Source organism: Hemitrygon akajei, unplaced genomic scaffold, assembly GCF_048418815.1.
Source record: "Hemitrygon akajei unplaced genomic scaffold, sHemAka1.3 Scf000145, whole genome shotgun sequence".
NCBI lineage: Eukaryota > Metazoa > Chordata > Chondrichthyes > Myliobatiformes > Dasyatidae > Hemitrygon > Hemitrygon akajei.
In genome coordinates this window covers 1,051,759-1,073,121 of record NW_027332031.1, presented here as the reverse complement: position 1 = coordinate 1,073,121, position 21,363 = coordinate 1,051,759, and the positions used below count along the sequence as shown (strand labels likewise).

Below are 21,363 nucleotides of genomic sequence, written 5' to 3'. Positions count from 1 at the left end.
CACGTAGTTGATTAAGAACCCTCTCCTCTAGGCTACTTATAGGTCTGCCTTTAGTTGAGCAATGACTCACCTAATCATCTGTTCATGTCCCTCCCTATTGTCCAAAAAAAACTTGTCATGTGGTCAATTAATAACATTTTCTATAGTCTATTAATAAATATCACTGCACACCATTAATATCACAACATATAGTCCATGAGATCCATTTACAACTTGCCCTTTAGTTACTAATAACCAACCCAGTAATTCATTAATAATTCTCATTTTAGTTCATTGTTATTAATGCTCTGGTCAATTAATAACTCTTCATGTATTCCATTATGAACTCTCTTTAATATCTTACAATGTACCCCACTAACAGGTTATCATGTAATTCATGAATAGCCATTTAATTGGCACTTAATAACTCAGTATAGTTCAATGAACTCTTTGGTTTATTAATAACTCCTTGTAGCCCATTAATATATTTCCCAATAGCCCGATAATACTTTTGACAATGCTATTAACAATTCTGTCTATTACACATTAACAACTATATAGTCAATCAATAACCCTCTTTATAAACAATAATAATCCAATTTATAATCCATTCATTGTTTTCCATTTAGCCAGTAACTACTATCCTTGCAGTTCATTTGCAATTTTGCCTGTAGACGATTAATTACTGTGGTGCCTAATAATGCATTTATTGCCAATTAATAAACCTCCCTTTAGATCAGTACTAACTCTTTCTATAGCCCCTTAATAATTTCATATATTATAAAAAGAACTTTTCTTTTAGTCTAAAACTAATTTTCTCTGTAACCCATACCTTTCCTATCATCCAATATCTCTCCCTGAAATCTATCATTAACTTTCCATGTAATGCATTAATAATTATTCACTTATTCCTTTAGTAGCTCTTATAGTTCATTAATAACCAAGCCTATGGACTATAATTAACTCCTCACATCATCTATTATTGGCTGATTAGATATTTGTACTACAGAGCTGGTGTACAGGTATACTTAATAAAGTGGCCTCGGAGTATATAAATACACAAGCTTTATATTAATATCTGATAACTCACAAGTGAAGTTATCACTGACAATTGAATCTACATACATAGTAGCCTGGTCATTCATGGTAGCACACATTTATAAACAGTGCAGTTTTATAATTAGTGCCCTCTTCTAATTGCTGGCAGGAGATGCATAAAACAGAATTCTGTACCAATGAATATATCTCATTCTTTTTTTTTAATAAACTTTTTTATTGAGTTTTCAAATAATTACAGAATTAAAAGAAAATATATGAACAAAAAATGTATATACCCTTCCCCCCTCCCCTTAACCACTCCCCCCTAACACCCCTATAGAAAAAAGAAAGAAAGAAAAAAAAAGAAAGAGTGCCTGGATATCGGAAGATCCCCACATGCTCCATGGAGTTTGTAATAACTTTACTATATATATTTCTTTCCCCAAATAACCAATTATTTCATCTTCGGAGCACCTATATATTTAATCCTGTCTTTTGTAAATAAGGGCGCCAAATTTTCAAAAATGTTTCATATTTATCAGGAAGATATAAAATAAAGCAATTACATCCATGTTCAGGGCAAAAATTAAACCCAGTTCAGGACTTCACCTGACCTGATCTGTATAACAATGCAAAGGATCCCCATATATGGCAACTCTCTACGCTGAAAAATTGGGTAGACTGTCATTCAGAGGCCTTTGCACACTCGTAATGGATTCAGTCTGCCGAAGTCAGACTCCACAGCTGGACTGAAAGCCTGTATATATTCAAATAAGCATTGGTGTAGAATCTAATCCACATTAGTGTACTTGTGAATGCAGCATTGTGCAGATTCTAACCCACATTAGTGTACTTGTGAACACAGAGTTGTGCAGATTCTATCCCACATTAGTGTACTTGTGAACACAGAGTTGTGCAGATTCTATCCCACATTAGTGTACTTGTGAACACAGTGTTGTGCAGATTCTATCCCACATTAGTGTACTTGTGAACACAGCGTTGTGCAGATTCTATCCCACATTAGTGTACTTGTGAACACAGAGTTGTGCAGATTCTATCCCACATTAGTGTACTTGTGAACACAGTGTTGTGCAGATTCTATCCCACATTAGTGTACCTGTGAACGCAGCATTGTGCAGATTCTATCCCACATGAGTGTACTTGTGAACACGGCGTTGTGCAGATTCTATCCCACATTAGTGTACTTGTGAACACAGCGTTGTGTAGATTCTGTCCCTCATTAGTGTACTTGTGAATAGAGCACTCTGCAGATTCTGTCCCACATGAGTGTACTTGTGAACAATGTGTTGTGCAGATTCTATCCCACATGAGTGTACTTGTGAACACAGCACTGTGCAGATTCTGTCCCACATGAGTGTACTTGTGAACACAGCGTTGTGCAGATTCTATCCCACATTAGTGTACTTGTGAACTCAGCATTGTACAGATTCTATTCCACATTAGTGTACTTGTGAACACAGCATTGTGCAGATTCTATCCCACATTAGTGAACTTGTGAACACAGTGTTGTGCAGATTCTATCCCACATTAGTGTACCTGTGAACGCAGCATTGTGCAGATTCTATCCCACATTAGTGTACTTGTGAACACAGAGTTGTGCAGATTCTATCCCACATTAGTGTACTTGTGAACACAGTGTTGTGCAGATTCTATCCCACATTAGTGTACCTGTGAACGCAGCATTGTGCAGATTCTATCCCACATTAGTGTACTTGTGAACACAGCGTTGTGCAGATTCTATCCCACATTAGTGTACTTGTGAACACAGAGTTGTGCAGATTCTATCCCACATTAGTGTACTTGTGAATACAGTGTTGTGCAGATTCTATCCCACATTAGTGTACCTGTGAACGCAGCATTGTGCAGATTCTATCCCACATGAGTGTACTTGTGAACACAGCGTTGTGCAGATTCTATCCCACATTAGTGTACTTGTGAACACAGTGTTGTACAGATTCTATCCCACATTAGTGTACTTGTGAACACAGCGTTGTGCAGATTCTATCCCACATTAGTGTACTTGTGAACACAGAGTTGTGCAGATTCTATCCCACATTAGTGTACTTGTGAATACAGTGTTGTGCAGATTCTATCCCACATTAGTGTACCTGTGAACGCAGCATTGTGCAGATTCTATCCCACATGAGTGTACTTGTGAACACAGCGTTGTGCAGATTCTATCCCACATTAGTGTACTTGTGAACACAGTGTTGTACAGATTCTATTCCACATTAGTGTACTTGTGAACACAGCATTGTACAGATTCTATCCCACATGAGTGTACTTGTGAACACAGCATTGTGCAGATTCTATCCCACATGAGTGTACTTGTGAACACAGCATTGTACAGATTCTATCCCACATGAGTGTACTTGTGAACACAGCATTGTGTAGATTCTATCCCACATGAGTGTACTTGTGAACACAGCATTGTGCAGATTCTATCCCACATGAGTGTACTTGTGAACACAGCGTTGTACAGATTCTATTCCACATTAGTGTACTTGTGAACACAGCATTGTGTAGATTCTATCCCACATGAGTGTACTTGTGAACACAGCGTTGTACAGATTCTATCCCACATGAGTGTACTTGTGAACACAGCATTGTGTAGATTCTATTCCACATTAGTGTACTTGTGAACACAGCATTGTACAGATTCTATCCCACATGAGTGTACTTGTGAACACAGCGTTGTACAGATTCTATTCCACATTAGTATACTTGTGCAGCTGTGCATCTTGAATTGCCTAGCCGTGCTCATCTCGTATTTCTTCTTACACTTGATTGTATTCATTGAGTGGATCAGAAGGAAACATAAAGACAGACAAAAGAGCCAAAAGCAATATCTGTATAAAAGACCATCACAAAGTGGCTGAATTGCTAAGCCCAGAATCCGAAATTCCATCATAATCATTTATTCAGACTGTAAATTCTAAACTTTAAGTTCCTGGTTGTTTTTGTGTGAATGTCTATGTTAACCTCGTGCAGTTTTAACCACATGAACCTAGCAAGCAGGCTCACGCTAGTCCTGTAAGAGCACAAGTACTCTGCAAGAGACACAAGAAATATCTGATGTCGGCAATCGGGAGCAACATACAAAATGCTGGAGGAACTGAGTGGGTCAGGCAGCATCCATGGAGGGAAATGGACTGCTGGCTTTTCAGCTCAAGGCCTTTCATTGGGACTGGAAAGAAAGGTAGCCAGTGTTAAAATCTGGATGAAGGGGCTGGGTGAGAGGAGGATGATATGAAGGTGAGGGAGACTCTTAAGGGTGTAGAAGATGGGTGTAAGTAACGAAGGGCCAGAGAAGTGGACCATAGAAGGGGGCAAGGAGGGGAACTGGTGGGAGGTGTCTCTGGGTAATGGACAGATGGCGTGAGTCAGGGAGAAGAAAAATATAGGGTAATAGGAACTAGTGGGATAATGGAAAAATAGAAGGGACAAGAAGAATGGTTATTAGAAATTAGGGAAATGATGTTCATGGCCCTCATCACCCTATCTGTTTCCCCTCCCTTCACCCCCACCTGCCCATCATCAAGACACCCCTACTACCAGTTCCTTCTCTCATCTTCTTCCCTTTATTACATGGTTCCCTGTCCTAGCAGATTCCATTTTCTTCAGCCCTTGGTCATTTCCACCTATCATTTCCCAGCTTCTTGCATCATTCCCACTCACCACCCCCTCCTCACCTTTTTATATTGACTCTCTTCCTCTCTCTTTCCAGTCCTGATGAAAGATCTCAGCCAAAACGTAGATTGTTCCCCTGAAACGTAGATTGGCCCACTGACTTCCTCCAGCATGTCTGAGTGGTGCTCACATTCTTTGAATGGAAATGTTAAATCCTAGCAAAGTCACTTCTTTTATCTGTCCACACTTCTGTGAAAACTCGTTGGATGTTTTCCTTTGTTAAAGGTGGTGTGCAGAACATGATGAGGTTTCGAGAGACTGTAGTTTCAGGGTTAGTCAGGATACCGTGTGTCCAGGGGGATGAAGGTTCCGAACTTCATTGACGCAAGGTGTGCCTCTGGCAGATTGGAGTGTTGGCTTATACCAGAGTGGTAATGGGAAGTAGAGTTGAAATGGGTGGCCACCTGGAGATCCCTTTTCTTTCTGGCGGATGGGGCATAGGTGCTTGGCGAAGCGGTCTCCCAATCTACATCGGGTCTCACTGATAGACAGGTCACACTAGGAACACTGGATACAGCAGATGATCCCAACAGACCCACAGCCTCACCTAGAAGGACAGTTTGGGGCCCCAAATGGTAGTGAGGGAGGTGGTGTAGGGGCAGCTGTAGCACTTGTTCCGCTTGCAAGGATAAGTGCCAGGAGGGAGATCATTGAAGAGGGACGAATGGAGAAGGGAGTCGCATAGGGAGTGATACCGGTGGAAAGCGAAAAGTGGGAGGAGGGGAAAGATGTGCTTGGACCTCCCACAGTGGGATCATATCGGTCAATTGTGGGGCAGTGTGGCTTGAAGGGCTGGGAAAACCTACTCCATGCTTTATCTCAATAAATAACTGTGCAAGTGTTTAGATAATGTCTGTGCACAATGTGCTATATAGCTCTGTATTATTCCAAACCTCTGTGTACCTTGTAATGCTCTCCTGTATGTGTTATTTTGTGCTTGTTTATATTTTTGTACAGTAATTCTTTTCTTTTTTCTTTTTACAATATTTTTATTCAGAAGAAAAAAAAACAAGATTTACAGAGTGCAACACATTGATACATCTCAACATAACTTGTGTACCTTCATATATTGTAATAAAATTGATCAAAATGCTATAGCATAACACTTAAAGGAATAGCACTCTGTAATCAAAAATTTAAAGTCATACATCATAAAAGACATTTTTAATATAAAAAAAGTCAACCCCCTACCAACTACCAAAGAAAAAAGCTGAAGGATGACAATGGATAATTAGAAAAAAAAGACATATTCACTTAAGAAGGGAAGATAAAAATATACATAAAAGTCTATGCACTGTTAAACTTTATAAATTGGAAAAGTAATTTAGGAAAGGTCCCCAAATATCATAAAAAGATTGTTTCAAATTTAAGACTGAGCAGCGGATCTTTTCTAAATTTAAATAAGACATAATATCACGTAGCCATTGAAGATGTGTAGGAGGGGTAGACTCCTTCCATTTGAGCAAGATTGCTCTTCTTGCTAAAAGAGAGGTAAAAACTAAAACCTGTAGGTTAGGAGTATTTAAAGTTACCTCTTCATTTGCAATAATACCAAACAAGGCAGTAAGGGGATTTGGGTCAAATTGGACCCTAAAAAGTTGTGAGAAGGTATGAAATACTTCCCGCCAAAACTTTTCAATTGTAGGGCGAAATCAAAACATATGAATTAAAGAGGCATCAGCAGAGTTGCATTTATTACAAAGTGAAGAAACATTCGGGTCAAAACTGGAGAGCTTCTGTTTAGAAATGTAAGCTCTATGAACCACTTTAAATTGTAGAAGAGAATGACGAGCACAGAAAGATGATTTATTAACCTGTTTAAGAATTTTATTCCATCTATCATCAGAAATCTGACAATTTAGGTCATCCTCCCAAGCTTTTTTTATTTTATCTAAAAAGTCTTGTCTAGAATCAATCAACAAGTTATAGATACTGGTAATAGAACCATTAACAAAAGGTTTTAAATTTAAAAGATCGTCCAGTAAATTTTTATCAGGACCTATAGGAAAAGTAGCTAATTGGAAACATAGAAAATCTCTAATTTGAAGGTATCTGTAAAAATGTGTTTTTGGGAATGCAAATTTATTTGACAATTGGTCAAATGAAGCAAGAGATCCTGAGATAAGCAGGTCCCAAAAACACTTAATACCTAGTTCATCCCAATCTTTAAAGACTTTATCAGTCATGGAAGGGATAAAAAAAAAATTAAGGAGAATGGGAGATGATAATGAAAAATTTGTTAAACCAAAACATTTTCTAAATTGAGACCAGGTCCTTAAAGTTTGCTTAACAATTATGTTATCTGTTGTTTTATTTACTGAAAAAGAAGAATATGATCCAAGAAGAGAGACAATAGAGGAATTTTTTACAGAATTAACTTCTAAGGAGGCCCATGATGGGCAATCTTTACGATAAAAATAATAGAACCAGAAAGTAATATTCCTTATATTTGCAGCCCAATAGTAAAACCTAAAATTGGGTAGGGCTAGTCCACCCATCTCTTTATTTCTTTGTAAGTAAACTTTACTTAAACGAGCTTGTTTATTATTCCAAATATAAGAGGTTAAAATTGAATCTAAAGAATCAAAGTATGTCTTAGGAATAAAAATAGGTAAGGCCCGAAAAAGATATAAAAATTTAGGAAGAATCTTCATTTTAATCGAATTAATTCGGCCAATTAGGGATAAAGAAAGAAGGGACCATTTAGAAAGCGTCTTTTTCACATAATTCAATAAGGGGTTTAAGTTTTCTTTAAATAAATTCTTGAAGTTTTTAGTAATTGTTACACCTAGATATGTAAATTGACTTGTAACAACTTTGAACGGAAATTTGGCATTTGATGACATTAGGTCATTTAAAGGAAATAGCTCACTTTTATGTATGTTCAGTTTATATCCTGAAAAAGAACTAAACTGGGAGATTAAAGAAAGAAGCAAAGGTAAAGAAGTTTCAGTGTTTGAGATAAAAAGTAAAATATCATCAGCGTATAATGAAATTTTATGAAACATACCTTCCCTTAGTATACCAGAAATGTCCTTAGATTCTCGAAGTGCTTTTGCTAAGGGTTCTATAGCTAAAGCAAAAAATAAAGAACTAAGAGGACAACCTTGTCTAGTTCCCCGCTGTAATTTAAAGGGCTTAGAAATTTGGGAGTTAGTAATAACCTGAGCGGTAGGAGACAAATAGATTAATTTAACCCAAAGAATAAAATTAGGCCCAAAATTAAACTTTTCTAAGGTCTTAAAAAGATAATTCCACTCACTCCGGTCAAAGGCTTTTTCTGCATCTAAGGATAATATACACTCTGATTTTTTTTTGGATGGTGAATATATCACATTCCATAACCGACATATATTAAAATGTGAGTAATGATTTTTAATAAATCCTGTTTGGTCATGTGATATAATAAATGATAGAATATTTTCAAGTCTTCGAGCTAAGATTTTGGATAAAATTTTTGCATCAACATTTAATAAAGAAATCGGTCTGTATGAAGAACATACAGCTGGATTTTTATTTTTTTTTAAGAATAAGAGAAATAAAAGCTTCATAAAAAGATTGAGGGAGTTTACCTGATATAAAGGACTCTGATAAAACAGAGGATAAATAAGGTGTAAGTAACGTAGTGAAAGTTTTATAAAACTCCCCAGGAAAGCCATCAGGTCCTGGGGTCTTACCAGAATGTAAAGCATGTATAGCCTCAGCCACAACTTCATTGGAAATAGGCTGATCTAACTGTGTTAGACTATCAGCAGACAATGTAGGAATGTTGATATTACTGAAAAAAGCATTCATATAGGTATCATCTGAAGAAGAGTCAGACTGATACAACTTAAGGTAAAAGTCTTTAAATACATTGTTAATTTCAGAATGGTCGGATGTCTTAGTTCCATTATCTTTAAACATTTCTGTGATTTGACGATTAACTGTAAAAGATTTTAAGCGATTGGCTAATAAACTACCAGTTCTATCCCCGTGAATGTAAAATTGAGTTTTATCTCTCAACAGCTGTCGTTCAATTGGGTAAGTCAGCAGAAGATTATACTTGGATTGGATTTCAATACGCTTATTATATATGCTTGGATCTGGAGATAGGACATACTTTCGATCAAGATCTTTTATTATCGCCGCTAAGTCAGACCTTCCTTTGTCAGCTTTTTTCTTTATATAGGTAGAGTAAGAGATAATTTCTCCATGAATATATGCTTTAAAAGTATCCCAGACTATATTACCAGCAGTATCTCATTTAAAATTTTCTTTAAAGAAAAAGGTAATATGGTTTTCCAAAAACTTTAGAAAATTTTTATCAGATAACAATGATAAGTTAAAACGTCAACTTCTATTTGGTACAGAGTAAACAGGTAGTCTTAAAGCCAGAAGCACAGGTGCATGATCAGACAAAGCAATCTCATAATCACAGGATCATACCGGTGGAAGCAAGTTTCTATCTATAAAAAAAAATCAATCCGAGAGTACATATGATGAACCTGAGAGAAATACGGATATTCCTTTTCTTTGGGGTGTAAAAAATGCCACACATCAAGAATACCACATTGAGATAAAAAAGATTTAAAAAGTAGGACTGATTTATTAGTGACAGGGGTTTTACTTGAAGAGTGGTCTAATATAGGGTCAAGCCAAAAATTAAAATCTCCACCCATCACTAAGGAATACCGATTCAAATCAGGCAGAAAAGAGAAAAGATGTTCAAAGAACAAGGAGTCATCTGTATTTGGAGCATATACATTCGCAAATACGATTAGTTTATTCTCAAGACTACCCGAAACAATAACAAAGTGCCCATTTGTATCAGAAATTACATTATGTTGAATAAAGGATACATTCTGATCAAACAGGAGAGAGACGCCTCTCGATCTAGATTGAGAGGGTGAATGAAAATGTATACCCTTCCATCCTTGAAAAAGCGTGAAATATAATCGTTACGAATTAAGTTTTCCTGGAGAAAGATTATACCAGTTTTAAGTTTCCTGATATAAGAGAAAATCTTATTTCGTTTAACAGGGTTATTTAGACCTTTCACATTAAAATTGAGTATATTAATAAAAGAATCCATCAAGTATCCTTTAGTAATGTATAAAAGGTAATCACAGACATGTAGTTAGTGGATAAATAAAACAGTAAAAACATCCAATCAGCTTTCTGGAAGAACCCATTTCCCCCCTCCCTCCCCCCAAGAGAGAAATCAGCCAAGAGAGGCTGAAGACTAATTCTAACGTTCCCAACCCAAAACTCCAGTGGCTCCAGAAAATATATATGTATAGCTGTGCTTAATAAACAATTGTAAATATTTATATATACATAAACAAAATATCAAAGTAAATAAGTTTGCTAATTACGAAAAAAAACACTATGGGAAAATATACGTATTAGTCTCGGTAAAAAATGAAAGACAGATAAGGAAAATCAATAAGTAAGACAACATAAACTCGCGGGTGCAAAAAAAAGGAGTAAAGAAACAAATAGAAGATAATTAAAAAGGGAAGCTGTTTAGATAGATTCCTACATGACTAATTTAAGGTATTCAAGGGAGAGAAAAAAAAGGAAATAATGGGAAAAAAATCAAAAACCAGCAATAAGAAATATAGAATATTGTATACTATTGAAAAACAGTAAAAGACCAAAAGGTATATAAATAATCAAAAGATAGGAAAAATCTGAGTGAATTTAAGGTAAAGCAAAACACCCTATAGTTTCATTCCCCAGTAATTACTACATGTACACCCTACATAATTACTTTCAGTCAAATTACTAAAAGGAAGGTAAAAATCAACATAACACTGAGAGAATATAACGTATTGTTTAAAAAGAGCTGCGATAAAAGTAACATCAGAGGACCCATATAAAGGCAGAAAACAGCAAAAGACTTCATAAAACCAAAAAAACCTTGTTATCAACTGTTATGAACCCCATAACTGGGTCACTTACCAGCAAAGATAGAGAGGTCCGCTGAAGTCTGATGGTACCATTTTTAAACGTTTTTATTTATAAAGGGGCACAAAAGTAAGGTTAATACAAACATTCAGATAATATACGTCATCAATACTCAATCTAAAGCACGGGTATAGTAATAATCAACAATACGAAGTAGCTCTATCGTTTGTCTAGGGGTAAAACCATTGTCCGATGGAAATATAAAAAGTCTCGCCAGTTCATGAAGGTTTTTAGCCATTTGAGGGACCGCTGGGTGTTCACGGGTTGGAGAGAGAAAATAAACCTGCCAGCCTGTTGGACTCAAATCGTGGAATCGGCAACGTGAGTTCCCCGTTGTCAGTTCGGAATCCTTTTCGGGGTTATCAGCCACTCGATTCCCTAGCTAGGGGAACCAAATCACACGTGGCTCCCGAACAGCTTCCCGTCCTTACGGGAGCGATGAGCGATGGTGTCTCCGTCTGGTGCGTCGCTGGAGTACCGCCTCCTGCAGTCTCCGTTTTATCATGGCTGGCAGATTTGAAAATGTCAATCAAGGTAGGGTGATACAATCCCCACCCCACATTGCCCGAGGGTGTCCATGTCCCTGATAGCTGGCACGTACTATAGAGTTGCAATTCACACAGGTGCCTCTAAGAACAATGGTCAAATCCGTTGCATTGTCTCTCATTTCCTGGGTCCAAGACCCGAATTAATAGCGATCTTGCGATTCTCCGGAAGGAGGGGGCTGGTCCCGCACCCTTCGACCCCTCAGAGGTGTGGTACATTTATAACACCCCCTTTCTTCAAAGCGTTTTCACCAGCGGTGAAACGAAGTGGTACAGAGTCTTACAGGATTTTAGAATCTAACACAATACACAAGCTTTCCATGTCACTACAGAGCTATACAGTTATACATTTAATTCAGCATCTAAACAGGTAACGAGTACAGTGGCACTTTCTTTAATATTTTTTTGTTTCTCTTGTACCTGACTAAAGGCTGGTAGCATCAGATTTCAACTTAACAGGCAGGTTCCAAGGGGGTTGTCTTTGTTATTCACATGCTTTGTCAAAATCCCGTACAGCCAGTTTTCCTATTTATAATGGCGCCCCCATTAACCATCACCTTTTTTTCGGTGAGTTTCTATGGGAGGAACTCGAGTAGTTTGGCAGGGTAAACTTCCGTCTGCCTTATTCATAGGAGTTCTCGTATCAACACCGGATCCCAGACCTAATTCATTCCTACCCAATTCTTTAGTTTTAAGCAAGTTGCTATTTTTCTCTTCAGGACCCGTCATGTTATTAGTTTCCAATTTAAGATCTGCAAGCGATCCTGCTTTTTCCAGACAGCCTGTCAAGTACTGCCTGTTCACTCCACATCCTTGAATAACAATAGCGTGTGGGGCCCTGGCAGCTCTTGACTTACTCTGTAAGCGAGCTGCCGGGTTTTAAATTTTTTCATTCGATTTGGGAACTACAAACTTTCCGTTCCCTTCAATAATAATGTTTATCCCCACATGGTCGAGTTCCACTTTAAGGTTCACCACCCCTTCGTGTACAAACACCTGGGTACCCTCCCTTCCACCAATTACCAGGGTTAACCCTGTCTTCACTGAACCCAGTCCATCTGACCCACAGGGACTGCATTCCTTTTCAACTGAATCAAATACCTCAGACTTTTTCTGAGCTCCATTACTAGGTTCAGTACCACGTGCATCCACATCTTGGACACACTCAAACAGGACATCTGCCTCTTCCAGACTTTCAATACCCGTACCCTTTTCAAATTCTAAATTCCCCTGATCCTCCCAGTTCCTCTCTGGGCAACTCCCTTCCGGAGTAAACTCAACCCCGCGGGCTGAAACAACCTCATCTGCCAACCCAGCAGACCTCTCCAAGGTAGTGGCATCCTTTTCATCTAGGACTGCCTTCATCTCATTATCGGGAACACCTTGATAACTCTCAACTTCTTCAAACAGGGCTGCCACCCCCGACAGATCATCCATGTCCAACTCTGGACCTTTTAACAGCTTTTTCCGTTTCTCATCTTTATTTCCTATCTCTAGGACCTTTCTCTTCACTAAGGGCCGATCTATCTCCTCTCCCTTACCCTCTTTCACATTACTATTCCTCGTTTTACCACCCTCTAAATCCTCGTGGCACAGGGTCGGTAAAGACGTCTCGGCCAAATCAAAACTGGCCAATGTTAAACTGCTCCCGTTCTCAGCTGCCGATCTCGACAGGCTGCGAGTGACCGCGCATGCGGTATAGCTCGGGGACGCTAGGGGCGGGGCCTCAACACGCACCGGTCGGCGGGTCATAGTCATGGTTGACCAAATCCTACCCCCGGCTAAATCGTTCCCAAGGAGGACGTCCACGTCAGTTCTCGGGAATTCTGATGGCACCCCTATTTCAACTGATCCATACACCAGCTCACAATCCAAAATGACCCTATGTAAGGACACCATTTCTGTCCATTTTCCTATTCCTCTCAGGGCTACCTCACCCGTCTGAGGTCCGAATTGTAGTACGTTACGGCAAATTAATGATAGCTCTGCCCCCGTGTCTCTCCAAATCCGTACGGGAATTGGTGGGTCCCCCTCCCTCACAGACACGGTTCTGTGAGACAGATAAATCTCAGACCCCTCGCGTTCTCTGCTTACCCGGGACCCTCTTGCCGATTTTCTGATTACCACTGCACACCCGATAGGGACCGCTGCTTTCCCTTTTTCTGGCTCCTTCCTCGGAGCAAAGCACCTAGATGCAATATGTCCTCCCTTCTCACAATTAAAACAGGTCAAGCCCGGAAATCTCAGGCCGCCTGGCCTTTCCCCCTCAACCTTACCACTAGCTCCCGGCGGGACCTCTGCCTCAGCCGGCGGACTTTCTTGGTCATTCCCATGGTCTCTCGGGGTACTTTTATTCGAGGGAAACTTTGTCTTGTGGGTTAGGGCATATTCATCTGCGAACCTAGCAATTTCCGAGATGGACTTATTCGGCTTCTCATTCAAGTACATCCGGATCTCCTCCTGAACACACCCTTTTAATTCCTCAATCAAAAATAACTCCCTGATACGCCCATAATCCCCGTCCACCTGTTCCGCGGTGCACCAATGGTTCAAGAGCACACCCTTTTCATGGGCTAGCTCGGTATACGTTTGATTCCACCCTTTTCGTAAATTTCTGAACCTTTGTCGATAAGCTTCAGGTATTAGCTCGTAACTCCGGAGAATGGCCTCCTTTACTTTGGCATAATTCTCCGCTTCCCCCTCCCCGACGGACAATGCCCCATATGCTCGTTGTGCCTTCCCTTTTAACTCACTTTGTAACAACGCCACCCACTGCTCTTTGGGCCACTTCTGATTTACTGCCACCTTTTCAAAAAGCAAGAAATAACTATCAACATCCGACTCTTCGAATGGAGGTACTACCCTCAACTCCCGACTAACATTAAACCTCTCCTCTCCATCTAACCCTGGATCTCTTCGCTCTTTCCTTAACTTCTCCACCTCTAAGTCATGTTCCCTCTGTTTCTCTTTCTCCTCATACTCTCTTTGCTTTTCAGCTCGGTCCTGCTCTCTCTCGGCCCGTTCCTTCTCTTTCTCGGCTGCTTCTAGCTCTTTTAGCTGAATTTCATGCTGTCTTTGCCCCTCAGCTTGGTCCTGCTCTTTTTTCACCTCTAACCCCTTTAGTTGGAGCTCCTGGTCCCGTTTCACCTCTAACTCCTTTAGGTGGAACGCCTGCTCCCTTTGTTTGTCGGCCCTTTCTTTCTCTTTCTCAGCCCTTTCTTTCTCTCTCTAAGCCCGTTCTTTCTCTCTCTCAGCCCGTTCTTTCTCCTTCTCAGCTGCTTCCAGCTGCTTTATTTTAAATTCATGTTCCAACCTTAATTTCTCCAACTCTAACTGATCCGTCCCACTTGCTAGTACCTTTTCAGGGATATTTTCCAACTCCTCAGCTGCAAACACCTTCTTCCCAATGTAATACTGAGTTATGACCCTTCGCACTTAGATAGATAGATAGATAGATAGATAGATACTTTATTCATCCCCATGGGGAAATTCAACTTTTTTTTCCAATGTCCCATACACTTGTTGTAGCAAAACTAATTACATACAATACTTAACTCAGTAAAAAAAAATATGATATGCATCTAAATCACCGTCTCAAAAAGCATTAATAATAGCTTTTAAAAAGTTCTTAAGTCCTGGTGGTAGAATTGTAAAGCCTAATGGCATTGGGGAGTATTGACCTCTTCATCCTGTCTGAGGAGCATTGCATCGATAGTAACCTGTCACTGAAACTGCTTCTCTGTCTCTGGATGGTGCTATGTAGAGGATGTTCAGAGTTATCCATAATTGACCGTAGCCTACTCAGCGCCCTTCGCTCAGCTACCGATGTTAAACTCTCCAGTACTTTGCCCACGACAGAGCCCGCCTTCCTTACCAGCTTATTAAGACGTGAGGCGTCCCTCTTCTTAATGCTTCCTCCCCAACACGCCACCACAAAGAAGAGGGCGCTCTCCACAACTGACCTATAGAACATCTTCAGCATCTCACTACAGACATTGAATGACGCCAACCTTCTTAGGAAGTACATTCAACTCTGTGCCTTCCTGCACAAGGCATCTGTGTTGGCAGTCCAGTCAAGCTTCTCGTCTAACTGTACTCCCAGATACTTGTAGGTCTTAACCTGCTCCACACGTTCTCCATTAATGATCACTGGCTCCATATGGGGCCTAGATCTCCTAAAGTCCACCACCATCTCCTTGGTCTTGGTGATATTGAGACGCAGGTAGTTTGAGTTGCACCATATCACAAAGTCCTGTATCAGTTTCCTATACTCCTCCTCCTGTCCATTCCTGACACACCCCACTATGGCCGTGTCATCAGCGAACTTCTGCACATGGCAGGACTCCGAGTTATATTGGAAGTCTGATGTGTACAGGGTGAACAGGACCGGAGAGAGTACGGTTCCCTGCGGCGCCCCTGTGCTGCTGACCACCGTGTCAGACCTACAGTCTCCCAACCGCACATACTGAGGTCTATCTGTCAAGTAGTCCACTATCCAATCCACCATGTGAGAGTCTACTCCCATCTCCGTTAGTTTGTGCCTTAAGATCTTGGGCTGGATGGTGTTAAAGGCACTAGAGAAGTCAAGGAATGTAATCCTCACAGCACAACTGACCCCCTCTAGGTGAGAGAGTGATTTGTGCAGCAAATACGTGATAGCATCCTCCACTCCCACCTTCTCCTTATATGCAAACTGAAGAGGATCCTGGGCGTGCCTGGTTTGTGGCCTCAGATTCTGTATTATCAGCCGCTCCATGGTCTTCATCACGTGCGACGTCAAGGCAACAGGTCTGAAGTCATTCAACTCCTTTGGTTGTGGTTTCTTCGGTACCGGGACAATACAGGATGTCTTCCACTGTCTGGGTACTCTTCTCTGCTCCAGGCTCATGTTGAAGATGCGCTGTAGTGGTTCTCCCAACTCAGTAGCACAGGCCCTCAGTAATCGTGGGGAAACTCCATCCGGTCCAGCCGCCTTGCTGGTACAGATCTTCCTCAGTTGACCTTCCACCTGTGCAGCCGTAATCCTGGGCTTGGGCAAGGTCTCCTGTGAGTGGCTATTTTCCTGTGAGGGAAGTAAGCCTGGTGTGGATTTCTGCGGTGAGGATGAGATTGAGCTGTCAAACCTGTTGAAGAAGTTGTTCAGCTGGTTCGCTTTCTCCACATCTCCACTTATGTTCGCCCTCCGCTTTACACCGCATCCGCATTTTCATTGATGACCTCACCTCTGTGAGGCTTAACCCCTTCGCCAGATTTACCAAGTCTAATTTTGTAGCCGCCTCTAGCGCCCCCAGAGTCGGGTCTTTCATAAATTCATCCACGTCCATCTTTGCTGGTTTCCCGTCTGGCTACCCGCGTACCAGATACAAATTTTTTGACTTACAAACCCAATTCACTGACCTCCCAATTTGGTATCAAATCTCGAGACGAGGCCCCACGTTGTTATGAAACCCATAACTGGGTCACTTACCAGCAAAGATAGAGAGTTCCGCTGAAGTCTGATGGTACCATTTTTAAACATTTTTATTTATAAAGGGGCACAAAAGTAAGGTTAATACAAACATTCAGATAATATACGTCATCAATACTCAATCTAAAGCACGGGTATAGTAATAATCAACAATTCGAAGTAGCTCTATCGTTTGTCTAGGGGTAAAACCATTGTCCGATGGAAATATAAAAAGTCTCGCCAGTTCATGAAGGCTTTTAGCTGTTTGAGGGACCGCTGGGTGTTCACGGGTTGGAGAGAGAAAATAAACTTGCCAGCCTGTTGGACTCAAATCGTGGAATCGGCAACGTGAGTTCCCCGTTGTCAGTTCGGAATCCTTTTCGGGGTTATCAGCCACTCGATTCCCTAGCTAGGGGAACCAAACCACACGTGGCTCCCGAACAGCTTCCCGTCCTTACGGGAGCGATGAGCGATGGTGTCTCCGTCTGGTGCGTCGCTGGAGTACCGCCTCCTGCAGTCTCCGTTTTATCATGGCTGGCAGATTTGAAAATGTCAATCAAGGTAGGGTGATACAATCCCCACCCCACATTGCCCGAGGGTGTCCATGTCCCTGATAGCTGGCACGTACTATAGAGTTGCAATTCACACAGGTGCCTCTAAGAACAATGGTCAAATCCGTTGCATTGTCTCTCATTTCCTGGGTCCAAGACCCGAATTAATAGCGATCTTGCGATTCTCCGGAAGGAGGGGGCTGGTCCCTCACCCTTCGGCCCCTCAGAGCTGTGGTACATTCATAACACAACAAAGCGCCAATTACTTGATTGAACACCTGAAATTAAAACATTTAACATAAAACAACTCAAGGTTGAATTTAAGCATGGAGACTTTGTAGCTTCTTCAGGCTTTGCAAACCAAGAAACCTTATTATCTGAAGTAGTAACCTTGAGTTTACATGGATCTTTGAGAGAAAGGCGACAGCCAAGCTTAAAAAGATCAGACATGACCTCTTTAAAAGCCTGTCTAGCTCTTGGAACTTCCGGTGGATAATCTTGAACGATCCGAAACTGTTGATCACGAAATTGTAATATACGTTTCTTCCTTGATTCACGAAGGATCTGTTCTTTAATCTGATAGTCATAAAAGCGAATGATAACAGAGCGATGTTTGGCAGGATCCCAATTAGGCAGGGTAACTCGGTGAACGCCCTCAAGTTTTGGTAGTTCCGATAATATATCAGGGAATAAATCTTTCAGCATTTGAGCACAAAAATCGATAGGTTCATTACCCTGCAGTTTTTCAGGAAGTCCAAGAATTCTGATATTGCACCTTCGGTTCCTGGTCTCCAAATCTGTAAGTTTCTTCAGTAACGCGTTGTATTTTTTAAGTTGTTCCTTAGAAATTTTCTTGAAACCTTCGATATCCTTCTGCAACACCAGCAGAGATTCTTCGTGTAGCTTAATACGAACTTTGTGGTCATTCACAGTCTGCTGTATACTTCCAAGTTTCCGATTAAGCGTTTTCAGTTCAGATTTAACCAGGTCGAAGGAATTCTGTAACAAGTCAAACTTGGATTCCAAGTCATCCAGTTTATCCAATTTTTCGAGTTTCTCTGACATTTGTTGAAACATTTCAGTCAAAGTCTCTAAAGTAGTCTCTTTTTTTTAGTGTTTTCTACTCATGGTGCTCTCACCGAGATAGGTTTAAACAGCAAAGTAAGCAAATAATTTCGGAGCACATAGCTACCGCAACCTACTCCATTACACCCACCGGAAGTCTCCCGTACAGTAATTGATAATAACATGAGCAAACACGAGGAAATCTGCAGATGCTGGAAATTCAAACAATACACACAAAATGCTGGTGGAACACAGCAGGCCAGGGAGCATCTATAAGGAAAAGCACTGTCGACGTTTCGGGCCGAGACCCTTTGTCGGGACAGTGCTTCTCCTTATAGATGCTGCCTGGCCTGCTGTGTTCCACCAGCATTTTGTGTGTGTTGATTGATGATAATATTATATCTTTGCAGTGTACTGCTGCCACAAAACAACACATTTCATGTCATCCAAGGCGGTGATAATAAATCTGGTTTTGATTGATTGTGTACACAAAACTTTATAATATAATTTTATATATTACAGTATATGTGTGTGTGTGTGTGTATATAATATATAGACACACTGCACAAAAACTGCAAAGTGTGCCGACTGTGACGTATCTCTTTGGGAGTTGCAGTCCAGATCTTGAATCACTATCCTGTACGGGTGCACATGCAGCATTTTGTGTGTATTGACTCATTCTTTGATTCATGTTGTAATGTCACCTTCTGTGCTTCTTAACCAAACAGCAGCGTGCCTGAAAATTCCTGGAAAATAAACTCACCGAAAGCCCAAAGGAGGCCACCAACCCCATCGTGTGAGCAGAGGTCAATGGAGGTGATTAGTAATCCCTTGTATGAAACATTTGAACAGAGGCCGAACGCGGGCTTAAGGAGCGAGCCAGGAACAGCCTGGCCCCCAAGGAAAGAGGCCCCAGCAGCTGCGGATAAGATCTCTGCCAATAAATTGACCAAGTCAAATTGGCAGGTGCTTCACCAGACAGCAGTGGTGCGGAATCACTCCTACACCGTAGCAGAGGTGAAGAGCTCGGCCCAGGAGAATCCGCAGACCAAACAAGCTCCTGCCCCAGCTAACTTTTCCAAGCCAGGTGCCAACCTGCCAAGCACGTGGGCCCCCTTGCCCAACAGACCCCCACTGCCGGTCAAGAGTCAGAAGGTGCTGGAGCAACAGCACGCACTGAAAGACTACAGGAATAGCACAGAGATCATGGGTCAAGCCAAGCAACGCGGCAGCCAAAGTGTAGGACAACAGGCCAGTGTCTCGGTGAGTAAGATATGTTTGCTATAAATATAGGCACTTGCAGACAACCTTCATATGGAATTCGAAAGATGCATTAATTTTAATCAGGAACTAGATTAGGAGGGGCACAAGGTAGGAGACGGACTCTCTAGCTGGGCTAAGTGGCCTGTTTCAATGCCAGAAATTCTATCCAACATTCCCTTGGCCAAGTTTCTATCCCAGGTCCGTAAGAAAAGCACTGACAGCGTGAAGAACAATCCGATCTACTGATTCCGTCGGCAGAGCCTTCCGCCCACCAGCACCAACATGACCCAGGGCTGATTTCAGCTCCATCCTCACAGGTTGGGATGTGGGTTTATTCAGGCAAACTCTGGCCTAGAGATGTCACCGCATGCTGCAAAACCTGCACTCAACGCAACGCCAAATGTAACTGCAAATCGGGGACTCCCTGTGGGTTGCCAGAAACCAGTCTCCTGCCCAGGCACAACCACACCCCCAGTCACCTGATAACTATTTTCTTATCCCAACACCAATCTGCCTGTACCTGCAAACTTTCCTGTGGAACGGCTAAGTCAGCTGTTTTGTCTTTGGGTCGGATTGGGAGGTGGTGGGGGGAAACGGGTGTTTGGCTTCCATAGGCAAGTTGCATCTGGGGGTATTGCACTAGTCTGTATGGTGTTTGGTCGCAAGTCAGAAGGTGGTCAAAAACAAAGAATGACCATTAAATGCCCAACATATTCCAAAGCCGTCAATATTTTTAACAAAGACGTCATCCTTGTGTGGAATTCATGTGTCTAAGCACTGTGCGAAGTTTAAAATAATTTTGATATAAGGGGAATTTTGGGAGCTAGAGGTTGGAGAGCTGCTGAGAGGGGGAGGAAGACCCCAACGGTAATGTAATCATCACAACTAATTGTTAATGAAAATCAAAAGTCTACCTGTTGGTGGACTTGTGAAATAAAACTAGAAAATGCTGGGAAGACTCAGCAGGTCATCTGCAAAATGAGAAACAGACTTAGCTTTTTCAGCTGAAGTCTCTTCTAATTGAACTGAGAAAGAGAGAAAACAAGCAAATTCTTTGTTTCCCTGTTCTGACGAAGGGTCTTCAATAATATTGGCCTGGATTGCAAACCTGCTCACAAATCTCTCTTTCTCTCTCTCTTTGCAGTGATCAAGACCACGCCTGTGATCCTTGTCAGGAACTTTGTGAAAAGTAAAGCGTTTCCTTTTTTCCTGTTTGCTTTTACTCCCTTGACAGATGTAAGCTGTGGTCCTTTGGTTGGCAGAATTCTTTCAATAAGCTAAGTACCAGAGAGAGAGGGGGAGAGAAAGAGAGAGAGAGAGAGAGAGAGAGAGAGAGAGAGAGAGAGAGAGAGAGAGAGAGAGAGAGAGAGAGAGAGGAGAGGGAGAGGGAGAGGGAGAGGGAGAGGGAGAGGGAGAGGAGAGAGAGAGAGAGAGAGAGAGAGAGAGAGGGGGAGAGAGAGAGAGAGAGAGAGAGAGAGAGAGAGATGATTGAATTCAGTACTGATGCCAAGGAACTGGAAGTGAGGATGCTCAGGCAGCCTAAAGAAGTTTCAGTGTTACAGGAGTTTTGAGAACCACCTACTTGTCACCCCCACCCTCAACATGCACCTATTTCGTTGGTGACAGAGATTCAGTCTTTGGATTCATCCTCGCACCTTTCAACCGGATCCAACCCAGGTGCACTGCAGCTTCATCACTCGGCCTATTCTGCTGAACGGCCTGGTTATGGGAGCCACATGATCGCACTATAATCAGCATCTTTCAGCTCAGGCAACAACACTATTAACATGGATCACGGCACCAGAGTAGTCCG

General features: G+C 41.4%; 1 protein-coding gene across 1 annotated transcript in view; it reads left to right on the top strand.

Annotated features, from left to right (window-relative positions):
* Positions 1–20,826, top strand: part of LOC140723903 (phosphatidylinositol 3,4,5-trisphosphate 5-phosphatase 1-like) — a 52,687-nt gene extending 31,861 nt beyond the window's left edge. Inside the window, exons 4-5 of the mRNA XM_073038443.1 lie at positions 19,016–19,550; positions 20,695–20,826. Coding sequence (XP_072894544.1) covers positions 19,098–19,550; positions 20,695–20,697 — 456 coding nt within the window. The 5' untranslated portion in view covers positions 19,016–19,097 and the 3' untranslated portion in view covers positions 20,698–20,826. The remainder of the gene's footprint in view (positions 1–19,015; positions 19,551–20,694) is intronic.
* Positions 20,827–21,363: the final 537 nt, after the last annotated feature.